This window comes from Taudactylus pleione, unplaced genomic scaffold, assembly GCF_031769625.1.
Source record: "Taudactylus pleione unplaced genomic scaffold, aTauple2 ptg000833l, whole genome shotgun sequence".
NCBI classification, from domain to species: domain Eukaryota; kingdom Metazoa; phylum Chordata; class Amphibia; order Anura; family Myobatrachidae; genus Taudactylus; species Taudactylus pleione.
The window spans coordinates 1,698,800-1,713,573 of NW_028285235.1; the positions used below are offsets into that span (position 1 = coordinate 1,698,800).

Below are 14,774 nucleotides of genomic sequence, written 5' to 3' on the forward strand. Positions count from 1 at the left end.
AGAGAGACAGTCTTATCAGACAGACAGATATATACAGTCTTATCAGACAGACAGAGACAGTCTTATCAGACAGACAGAGACAGTCTTATCAGACAGACAGGGAGAGACAGTCTTATCAGACAGACAGAGACAGACAGATAGAGACAGTCTTATCAGACAGATACAGTCTTATCAGACAGACAGAGACAGTCTTATTAGACAGAGACAGTCTTATCAGACAGACAGATAGAGACAGTCTTATCAGACAGATACAGTCTTATCAGACAGACAGAGACAGTCTTATCAGACAGAGACAGTCTTATCAGACAGACAGATAGAGACAGTCTTATCAGACAGACAGATAGAGACAGTCTTATCAGACACACATATACAGTCTTATCAGACAGACAGATAGATACAGTCTTATCAGACAGACAGATACAGTCTTATCAGACAGACAGATAGATACAGTCTTATCAGACAGACAGATAGATAGTCTTATGAGACAGACAGATAGAGACAGTCTTATCAGACAAGATAGAGACAGTCTTATCAGACAGATACAGTCTTATCAGACAGAGACAGTCTTATCAGACAGACAGATAGAGACAGTCTTATCAGACAGACAGATAGAGACAGTCTTATCAGACAGACAGATACAGTCTTATCAGAGAGACAGATAGATACAGTCTTATCAGACAGACAGATACAGTCTTATCAGACAGACAGATAGATAGTCTTATCAGACAGACAGATACAGTCTTATCAGACAGACAGACTTAGGCCCTCATTCAGAGCCGGACGCTCTGAGCAGCGCGCTCGCTCTGAATGAGGGCCGTCCTCCATAAATATGGAGCGTCCTCCTGGATGCTCGTATAGCTGTGGGTCACCACCCACAGCACATACGAGCATGCAGGATGATGGTCGCGAATGTCTTGACCATCGCGACCATCGCCAGTGCGACCAGAAGCCTGTGGTCGGGGTTTTCGACCACAAGACCTGGAGTGATTTTGGCTCTATCAGAGCCAAAATCACTCCCACTGACATCACTAGTGATGTCAGTGGGGCCGGCTTCTGACGGTAGGCGTTCCCTTGGGAACGCCTCCGTCTGGGAGGCACACCCCCGGCATGCCCACCAAAGGGGGCGTGCTGTCAATCAACATCAGCAGCACGGCCCCTTTGATCAGACACAATGAGCGAAGGAAAGTCCTTCGCTCGTAGCGTCTGGCGCATGCGCACGACGGAGCTCCCTCCGTCGTGAGCATTCGCAGTGCACACCATCGACCCACTTGCGAGCGGACAGCCGCTTGCGAGTGGGTCTGAATGAGGCCCTTAGTCAGACAGACAGACAGAGAGACAGTCTTATCAGACAGACAGACAGTCTTATCAGACAGGAAAATATATACAGTCTTATCAGACAGACAGATATATACAGTCTAATCAGACAGACAGATACAGTCTTATCATAAAGACAGAGATACAGTCTAATCATACAGACAGATAGAGACAGTCTTTTCAGACAGATAGATACAGTCTCATCAGACAGACAGAAATACAGTCTTATCAGACAGTCAGATAGATACAGTCTCATCAGACAGACAGAAATACAGTCTTATCAGACAGTCAGATAGATACAGTCTCATCGTACAGAGATACAGTCTTAAGAAAAACAATATCTAGCGCTCCAAAATGTAGCAGCTTCCTATGAGTGTAGTCAGTAAACTGGCTACATAAAGCAATAAGGTAAGAAAATAGAAGCGCTTGTAAATGATCTGTTGTAAAGTATTAAATCATTAAATAATAACTGAGGACCAATGTTAAATGACATACACAACATGTATAGACAGACACTGATGTTTAAAAAGCTCTCTTGTGAAAAATTATGGTGTTAACAGGATGGGATCCCCGATAAAGCAGCACGCTGGAATAGCTAGCAACCGCTAACCCTACCTTTCCCTAGGTGACCAGTTTTGTGGACATTTGGACATTTGGATTATCTTCCCCCCACCCCTGACGTCATATCCCAGCGGGCGCAATTCCAGAGCACGAGCTGCACTCAGCCGGAGAGCGCTCGTACAGCAGCGGGACCCACTGAACGGCTCACTGACTAATGGTCTGAAGTTAGAGCCAGAAGAGGATCCGGGGCTGAGAATCACGAAGTGCGGCAACATAGGGAAAGGTAGGGTTAGCGGTTGCTAGCTATTCCAGCGTGCTGCTTTATCGGGGATCCCATCCTGTTAACACCATCATTTTTCACAAGAGAGCTTTTTAAACATCAGTGTCTGTCTATACATGTTGTGTATGTCATTTTACATTGGTCCTCAGTTATTATTTAATGATTTAATACTTTACAACAGATCAGTTACAAGCGCTTCTATTTTCTTACCTTAGAGATAGTCTTATCAGACAAGATAGATACAGTCTTATCAGACAGACAGATAGTCTTATCAGACAGAGATACAGTCTTATCAGACAGACAGAGACAGTCTTTTATACAGACAGATAGAGACAGTCTTATATACAGACAGATAGAGACAGTCTTATCATACAGACAGATACAGACAGTCTTATCATACAGACAGATACAGACAGTCTTATCAGACAGACAGAGATAGTCTTATCATACAGATAGAGAGTCTAATCAGACAGATAGAGACAGACAGTCTTATCATACAGATAGATAGAGACAGTCTTATCAGACAGACACCCCACAGTCTTATTATACAAACATACATACATATATACATGCATACACATACATATATACATGCATACACGTACATATATACATGCATACACATACATATATACATGCATACACATACATATATACATGCATACACATACAGACAGACAGACACACAGGGGAAGATGTATCATAGCTGGGAGAGAAAGAGAGAAAGTACCAACCTATCAGCTCCTGTCATGTTACAGGCTGTGCTGGAAAACTGACAGTTAAGAGCTGATTGGTTGGTACTTTATCACTCTTCACTTTATTTCTCTACAATGCTTAATACATAGACCCCACAGACACATCATAGAGACAGACAGACAAACAGACAGTCTGATCCCTGAGACAGTCACATCATAGTCAGACAGACACGCTTTATCATCATGTTTAATGCGTGTAATGCTTTAATTCACATTATTACCGTGTCAGCATGTCGTGTTTGACATAACGCTCTGTTCACGGTCCCTGTCATTCTCATGACTATCCCCAATATAACTACGTCCCGGAGACATATACAGTCTTATCAGCCAGACAGACATGGTGCTATCCTACAGACAGACAGACATGGTGCTATCCTACAGACAGACATACAGACATGGTGTTATCCTACAGACAGACAGACATGGTGCTATCCTACAGACAGACATGGTGCTATCCTACAGACAGACAGACATGGTGCTATCCTACAGACAGACAGACATGGTGCTATCCTACAGACAGACAGACAGACATGGTGTTATCCTACAGACAGACAGACATGGTGCTATCCTACAGACAGACAGACATGGTGTTATCCTACAGACAGACATACAGACATGGTGTTATCCTACAGACAGACAGACATGGTGTTATCCTACAGACATACAGACATGGTGTTATCCTACAGACAGACATACAGACATGCTGTTATCCTATAGACAGACAGACATGGTGTTATCCTACAGACAGACATGGTGCTATCCTACAGACGGACAGACATGGTGCTATCCTACAGACAGACATGGTGCTATCCTACAGACAGACAGACATGGTGCTATCCTACAGACAGACAGAGACATGGTGTTATCCTACAGACAGACAGAGACATGGTGTTATCCTACAGACAGACAGAGACATGGTGTTATCCTACAGACAGACAGAGACATGGTGTTATCCTACAGACAGACAGACAAACATGGTGCTATCCTACAGACGGACAGACATGGTGCTATCCTACAGACAGACAGAGACATGGTGTTATCCTACAGACAGACATACAGACATGGTGTTATCCTACAGACAGACATACAGACATGGTGTTATCCTATAGACAGACAGACATGGTGCTATCCTACAGACAGACATGGTGCTATCCTACAGACAGACAGACATGGTGCTATCCTACAGACAGACAGACAAACATGGTGCTATCCTACAGACGGACAGACATGGTGTTATCCTACAGACAGACAGACAAACATGGTGCTATCCTACAGACGGACAGACATGGTGCTATCCTACAGACAGACAGACATGGTGTTATCCTACAGACAGACAGACATGGTGTTATCCTACAGACAGACAGACATGGTGTTATCCTACAGACAGACAGACATGGTGTTATCCTACAGACAGACATGGTGTTATCCTACAGACAGACAGACATGGTGCTATCCTACAGACAGACATGGTGTTATCCTACAGACAGACAGACATGGTGTTATCCTACAGACAAACATGGTGCTATCCTACAGACATACAGACATGGTGTTATCCTACAGACAGACAGACATGGTGCTATCCTACAGACAGACATGGTGCTATCCTACAGACAGATGGACAGATAATACCCAGCTATGAGGGACACTTACCAATCCTCATGAAGACCACGATACTGTACATGGAGAGGACAGTGGGCACAACCACCCCGAAGAAAGTGGAGAGCTTGCGGGGTGCAGGGCCTGACACCATGGTAGCAGAGTCGGCATCGCAGAGGGCGAGGGCTCCATCTGACACACTGAAGAGACGGTAATGCAGGAGCGGGGAGCTTTCTGAGGTCATCACTATGTACAGGACACACGTGTTCTGTGATCAGTATGTCATACTACATACGGTGCTGTATACATTACTGATGTCTTCGTCTCACATGTATATACAGCATCCCGCACACCCTGTACAATGTTACATACCTACATATACCCACCCTGCACACTCAGGACACACGTGTTCTCTGATCAGTATCACATACTACATACATACATTACTGATGTCCTCATCTCACACATATACATACAGCATCCCGCTTACCCTACACAATGTAACATACCTAAATATACCCACCCTGCTCACACGTGTTCTCAGATCATTATCACATACTACATACAGTGCTGTATACATATACTGATGTCCTCATCTCACATATATACATACAGCATCCCAGATACACTATACAATGGACCATATAATGTACCTGCACATACCCTGCACTCTCTCTGCACTCACAGGACAGCAGCTCTTCCTCATCAGCTGACTGCTCATGTGACCACACCCTCCCCCTTATAGCAGCACTGAGTATGACACAACACTGCCTGATACAGAGAGTCCATTCATCCTGTGTCATTGCTATACAGTGTCCGTACACTGCTCTGTATAACTATACTGACTATACACTGATATTATACTGCTACATTGTATCCACACTCTGCTCTGTATAACTATACTGACTATACACTGATATTATACTGCTACACTGTATACACACCCTGCTCTGTATAACTATACTGACTATACACTGATATTATACTGCTACACTGTATCCACACGCTGCTCTGTATAACTATACTGACTATACACTGATATTATACTGCTACACTGTATCCACACTCTGCTCTGTATAACTGTACTGACTATACACTGATATTATACTGCTACACTGTAACCACACGCTGCTCTGTATAACTATACTGACTATACACTGATATTATACTGCTACACTGTAACCACACGCTGCTCTGTATAACTATACTGACTATACACTGATACTATACTGCTACACTGTAACCACACCCTGCTCTGTATAACTATACTGACTATACACTGATATTATACTGCTACACTGTATCCACACGCTGCTCTGTATAACTATACTGACTATACACTGATATTATACTGCTACACTGTATCCACACTCTGCTCTGTATAACTATACTGACTATACACTGATACTATACTGCTACACTGTATCCACACTCTGCTCTGTATAACTGTACTGACTATACACTGATATTATACTGCTACACTGTATCCACACTCTGCTCTGTATAACTGTACTGACTATACACTGATATTATACGGCTACACTGTATCCACACCCTGCTCTGTATAACTATACTGACTATACACTGATATTATACTGCTACACTGTATCCACACTCTGCTCTGTATAACTGTACTGACTATACACTGATATTATACTGCTACACTGTAACCACACACTGCTCTGTATAACTATACTGACTATACACTGATATTATACTGCTACACTGTATCCACACCCTGCTCTGTATAACTATACTGACTATATACTGATATTATACTGCTACACTGTATCCACACACTGCTCTGTATAACTATACTGACTATACACTGATACTATACTGCTACACTGTATCCACACCCTGCTCTGTATAACTATACTGACTATACACTGATATTATACTGCTATACTATATCCACACACTGCTCTGTATAACTATACTGACTATACACTGATATTATACTGCTACACTGTATCCACACTCTGCTCTGTATAACTATACTGACTATACACTGATACTATACTGCTACACTGTATCCACACGCTGCTCTGTATAACTATACTGACTATACACTGATACTATACTGCTACACTGTAACCACACGCTGCTCTGTATAACTATACTGACTATACACTGATATTATACTGCTACACTGTATACACACTCTGCTCTGTATAACTATACTGACTATACACTGATATTATACTGCTACACTGTAACCACACGCTGCTCTGTATAACTATACTGACTATACACTGATATTATACTGCTACACTGTATCCACACTCTGCTCTGTATAACTATACTGACTATACACTGATACTATACTGCTACACTGTATCCACACTCTGCTCTGTATAACTGTACTGACTATACACTGATATTATACTGCTACACTGTATCCACACGCTGCTCTGAATAACTATACTGACTATACACTGATATTATACTGCTACACTGTAACCACACGCTGCTCTGTATAACTATACAGACTATATACTGATATTATACTGCTACACTGTATCCACACTCTGCTCTGTATAACTGTACTGACTATACACTGATATTATACTGCTACACTGTAACCACACGCTGCTCTGTATAACTATACTGACTATACACTGATATTATACTGCTACACTGTAACCACACGCTGCTCTGTATAACTATACTGACTATACACTGATACTATACTGCTACACTGTAACCACACCCTGCTCTGTATAACTATACTGACTATACACTGATATTATACTGCTACACTGTATCCACACGCTGCTCTGTATAACTATACTGACTATACACTGATATTATACTGCTACACTGTATCCACACTCTGCTCTGTATAACTATACTGACTATACACTGATACTATACTGCTACACTGTATCCACACTCTGCTCTGTATAACTGTACTGACTATACACTGATATTATACTGCTACACTGTATCCACACTCTGCTCTGTATAACTGTACTGACTATACACTGATATTATACGGCTACACTGTATCCACACCCTGCTCTGTATAACTATACTGACTATACACTGATATTATACTGCTACACTGTATCCACACTCTGCTCTGTATAACTGTACTGACTATACACTGATATTATACTGCTACACTGTAACCACACACTGCTCTGTATAACTATACTGACTATACACTGATATTATACTGCTACACTGTATCCACACCCTGCTCTGTATAACTATACTGACTATATACTGATATTATACTGCTACACTGTATCCACACACTGCTCTGTATAACTATACTGACTATACACTGATACTATACTGCTACACTGTATCCACACCCTGCTCTGTATAACTATACTGACTATACACTGATATTATACTGCTATACTATATCCACACACTGCTCTGTATAACTATACTGACTATACACTGATATTATACTGCTACACTGTATCCACACTCTGCTCTGTATAACTATACTGACTATACACTGATACTATACTGCTACACTGTATCCACACGCTGCTCTGTATAACTATACTGACTATACACTGATACTATACTGCTACACTGTAACCACACGCTGCTCTGTATAACTATACTGACTATACACTGATATTATACTGCTACACTGTATCCACACTCTGCTCTGTATAACTGTACTGACTATACACTGATATTATACTGCTACACTGTAACCACACGCTGCTCTGTATAACTATACTGACTATACACTGATATTATACTGCTACACTGTAACCACACGCTGCTCTGTATAACTATACTGACTATACACTGATACTATACTGCTACACTGTAACCACACCCTGCTCTGTATAACTATACTGACTATACACTGATATTATACTGCTACACTGTATCCACACGCTGCTCTGTATAACTATACTGACTATACACTGATATTATACTGCTACACTGTATCCACACTCTGCTCTGTATAACTATACTGACTATACACTGATACTATACTGCTACACTGTATCCACACTCTGCTCTGTATAACTGTACTGACTATACACTGATATTATACTGCTACACTGTATCCACACTCTGCTCTGTATAACTGTACTGACTATACACTGATATTATACGGCTACACTGTATCCACACCCTGCTCTGTATAACTATACTGACTATACACTGATATTATACTGCTACACTGTATCCACACTCTGCTCTGTATAACTGTACTGACTATACACTGATATTATACTGCTACACTGTAACCACACACTGCTCTGTATAACTATACTGACTATACACTGATATTATACTGCTACACTGTATCCACACCCTGCTCTGTATAACTATACTGACTATATACTGATATTATACTGCTACACTGTATCCACACACTGCTCTGTATAACTATACTGACTATACACTGATACTATACTGCTACACTGTATCCACACCCTGCTCTGTATAACTATACTGACTATACACTGATATTATACTGCTATACTATATCCACACACTGCTCTGTATAACTATACTGACTATACACTGATATTATACTGCTACACTGTATCCACACTCTGCTCTGTATAACTATACTGACTATACACTGATACTATACTGCTACACTGTATCCACACGCTGCTCTGTATAACTATACTGACTATACACTGATACTATACTGCTACACTGTAACCACACGCTGCTCTGTATAACTATACTGACTATACACTGATATTATACTGCTACACTGTATCCACACTCTGCTCTGTATAACTATACTGACTATACACTGATATTATACTGCTACACTGTAACCACACGCTGCTCTGTATAACTATACTGACTATACACTGATATTATACTGCTACACTGTATCCACACTCTGCTCTGTATAACTATACTGACTATACACTGATACTATACTGCTACACTGTATCCACACTCTGCTCTGTATAACTGTACTGACTATACACTGATATTATACTGCTACACTGTAACCACACACTGCTCTGTATAACTATACTGACTATACACTGATATTATACGGCTACACTGTATCCACACCCTGCTCTGTATAACTATACTGACTATACACTGATATTATACTGCTACACTGTAATCACACACTGCTCTGTATAACTATACTGACTATACACTGATATTATACTGCTACACTGTAATCACACCGTGCTCTGTATAACTATGCTGACTATACACTGATACTATACTGCTACACTGTATCCACACGCTGCTCTGTATAACTATACTGACTATACACTGATATCATACTAATACACTGTATCCCCACACTGCTCTGTATAACTATACTGACTATACACTGATATTATACTGCTACACTGTATACACACCCTGCTCTGTATAACTATACTGACTATACACTGATACTATACTGCTACACTGTATCCACACGCTGCTCTGTATAACTATACTGACTATACACTGATACTATACTGCTACACTGTAACCACACGCTGCTCTGTATAACTATACTGACTATACACTGATATCATACTAATACACTGTAACCACACGCTGCTCTGTATAACTATACTGACTATACACTGATACTATACTGCTACACTGTATCCACACGCTGCTCTGTATAACTATACTGACTATACACTGATATTATACTGCTACACTGTATCCACACTCTGCTCTGTATAACTGTACTGACTATACACTGATATTATACTGCTACACTGTAACCACACACTGCTCTGTATAACTATACTGACTATACACTGATAATATACGGCTACACTGTATCCACACCCTGCTCTGTATAACTATACTGACTATACACTGATATTATACTGCTACACTGTAATCACACACTGCTCTGTATAACTATACTGACTATACACTGATATTATACTGCTACACTGTAATCACACACTGCTCTGTATAACTATACTGACTATACACTGATATTATACTGCTACACTGTATCCACACCGTGCTCTGTATAACTATGCTGACTATACACTGATACTATACTGCTACACTGTATCCACACGCTGCTCTGTATAACTATACTGACTATACACTGATATCATACTAATACACTGTATCCCCACACTGCTCTGTATAACTATACTGACTATACACTGATATTATACTGCTACACTGTATACACACCCTGCTCTGTATAACTATACTGACTATACACTGATACTATACTGCTACACTGTATCCACACGCTGCTCTGTATAACTATACTGACTATACACTGATACTAAACTGCTACACTGTAACCACACGCTGCTCTGTATAACTATACTGACTATACACTGATATCATACTAATACACTGTAACCACACGCTGCTCTGTATAACTATACTGACTATACACTGATACTATACTGCTACACTGTATCCACACGCTGCTCTGTATAACTATACTGACTATACACTGATATCATACTAATACACTGTATCCACACACTGCTCTGTATAACTATACTGAATATATTCTGATATTATACTGCTACACTGTATCCACACCCTGCTCTGTATAACTATACTGACTATATACTGATATTATACTGCTACACTGTAACCACACACTGCTCTGTATAACTATACTGACTATACACTGATATTATACGGCTACACTGTATCCACACCCTGCTCTGTATAACTATACTGACTATACACTGATATTATACTGCTACACTGTAATCACACACTGCTCTGTATAACTATACTGACTATACACTGATATTATACTGCTACACTGTATCCACACCGTGCTCTGTATAACTATGCTGACTATACACTGATACTATACTGCTACACTGTATCCACACGCTGCTCTGTATAACTATACTGACTATACACTGATATCATACTAATACACTGTATCCCCACACTGCTCTGTATAACTATACTGACTATACACTGATATTATACTGCTACACTGTATACACACCCTGCTCTGTATAACTATACTGACTATACACTGATACTATACTGCTACACTGTATCCACACGCTGCTCTGTATAACTATACTGACTATACACTGATACTATACTGCTACACTGTAACCACACGCTGCTCTGTATAACTATACTGACTATACACTGATATCATACTAATACACTGTAACCACACGCTGCTCTGTATAACTATACTGACTATACACTGATACTATACTGCTACACTGTAACCACACGCTGCTCTGTATAACTATACTGACTATACACTGATATCATACTAATACACTGTATCCACACACTGCTCTGTATAACTATACTGACTATATACTGATATTATACTGCTACACTGTATCCACACCCTGCTCTGTATAACTATACTGACTATATACTGATATTATACTGCTACACTGTATCCACACACTGCTCTGTATAACTATACTGACTATATACTGATATTATACTGCTACACTGTATCCACACCCTGCTCTGTATAACTATACTGACTATACACTGATATTATACTGCTACACTGTATCCACACCGTGCTCTGTATAACTATGCTGACTATACACTGATACTATACTGCTACACTGTAACCACACGCTGCTCTGTATAACTATACTGACTATACACTGATATTATACTGCTACACTGTATCCACACCATGCTCTGTATAACTATACTGACTATACACTGATACTATACTGCTACACTGTATCCACACGCTGCTCTGTATAACTATACTGACTATACACTGATACTATACTGCTACTCTGTATCCACACACTGCTCTGTGTAACTATACTGACTATACACTGATACTATACTGCTACACTGTAACCACACCCTGCTCTGTATAACTATACTGACTATATACTGATATTATACTGCTACACTGTATCCACACCCTGCTCTGTATAACTATACTGACTATACACTGATATTATACTGCTACACTGTAATCACACACTGCTCTGTATAACTATACTGACTATACACTGATATTATACTGCTACACTGTATCCACACCGTGCTCTGTATAACTATGCTGACTATACACTGATACTATACTGCTACACTGTATCCACACGCTGCTCTGTATAACTATACTGACTATACACTGATATCATACTAATACACTGTATCCACACACTGCTCTGTATAACTATACTGACTATACACTGATATTATACTGCTACACTGTATACACACCCTGCTCTGTATAACTATACTGACTATACACTGATACTATACTGCTACACTGTATCCACACGCTGCTCTGTATAACTATACTGACTATACACTGATACAATACTGCTACACTGTAACCACACGCTGCTCTGTATAACTATACTGACTATACACTGATATCATACTAATACACTGTATCCACACGCTGCTCTGTATAACTGTACTGACTATACACTGATACTATACTGCTACACTGTATCCACACGCTGCTCTGTATAACTATACTGACTATACACTGATACTATACTGCTACACTGTATCCACACCATGCTCTGTATAACTATACTGACTATACACTGATATTATACTGCTACACTGTATCCACACCGTGCTCTGTATAACTATGCTGACTATACACTGATATTATACTGCTACACTGTAACCACACGCTGCTCTGTATAACTATACTGACTATACACTGATATCATACTAATACACTGTATCCACACACTGCTCTGTATAACTATACTGACTATATACTGATATTATACTGCTACACTGTATCCACACCCTGCTCTGTATAACTCTACTGACTATATACTGATATTATACTGCTACACTGTATCCACACACTGCTCTGTATAACTATACTGACTATATACTGATATTATACTGCTACACTGTATCCACACCCTGCTCTGTATAACTATACTGACTATACACTGATATTATACTGCTACACTGTATCCACACCGTGCTCTGTATAACTATGCTGACTATACACTGATACTATACTGCTACACTGTAACCACACACTGCTCTGTATAACTATACTGACTATACACTGATATTATACTGCTACACTGTATCCACACTCTGCTCTGTATAACTATACTGACTATACACTGATATTATACTGCTACACTGTATCCACACCGTGCTCTGTATAACTATGCTGACTATACACTGATACTATACTGCTACACTGTAACCACACGCTGCTCTGTATAACTATACTGACTATACACTGATATTATACTGCTACACTGTATCCACACCATGCTCTGTATAACTATACTGACTATACACTGATACTATACTGCTACACTGTATCCACACGCTGCTCTGTATAACTATACTGACTATACACTGATACTATACTGCTACTCTGTATCCACACACTGCTCTGTGTAATTATACTGACTATACACTGATACTATACTGCTACACTGTAACCACACCCTGCTCTGTATAACTATACTGACTATATACTGATATTATACTGCTACACTGTATCCACACCCTGCTCTGTATAACTATACTGACTATACACTGATACTATACTGCTACTCTGTATCCACACACTGCTCTGTGTAACTATACTGACTATACACTGATATTATACTGCTACACTGTAACCACACCCTGCTCTGTATAACTATACTGACTATACACTGATATTATACTGCTACACTGTATCCACACCATGCTCTGTATAACTATACTGACTATACACTGATATTATACTGCTACACTGTATCCACACCATGCTCTGTATAACTATACTGACTATACACTGATATTATACTGCTACACTGTATCCACACCATGCTCTGTATAACTATACTGACTATACACTGATACTATACTGCTACTCTGTATCCACACACTGCTCTGTGTAACTATACTGACTATACACTGATACTATACTGCTACACTGTAACCACACCCTGCTCTGTATAACTATACTGACTATATACTGATATTATACTGCTACACTGTATCCACACCCTGCTCTGTATAACTATACTGACTATACACTGATACTATACTGCTACTCTGTATCCACACACTGCTCTGTGTAACTATACTGACTATACACTGATATTATACTGCTACACTGTATCCACACCATGCTCTGTATAACTATACTGACTATACACTGATACTATACTGCTACTCTGTATCCACACACTGCTCTGTGTAACTATACTGACTATACACTGATATTATACTGCTACACTGTATCCACACCATGCTCTGTATAACTATACTGACTATACACTGATACTACACTGCTACACTGTATCCACACCCTGCTCTGTATAACTATACTGACTATACACTGATACTATACTGCTACTCTG

The 14,774-nt window shown here is 39.9% G+C and overlaps 1 protein-coding gene across 2 annotated transcripts in view; it reads right to left on the reverse strand.

Moving 5' to 3' along the window:
• SLC12A9 (solute carrier family 12 member 9) overlaps window positions 1–5,237 on the reverse strand; it is a 46,781-nt gene extending 41,544 nt beyond the window's left edge. Inside the window, exons 1-2 of one of the 2 annotated variants that reach the window (XM_088458441.1) lie at window positions 5,170–5,237; window positions 4,561–4,752 (exon numbers count right to left, since the gene is read on the reverse strand). In XM_088458441.1, coding sequence (XP_088314567.1) covers window positions 4,561–4,752; window positions 5,170–5,227 — 250 coding nt within the window. In that variant the 5' untranslated portion in view covers window positions 5,228–5,237. Of the gene's footprint in view, window positions 1–4,560; window positions 4,753–5,159 lie in introns of both variants that reach the window. The other variant, XM_088458443.1, reaches the window with a different exon arrangement.
• Window positions 5,238–14,774: the final 9,537 nt, after the last annotated feature.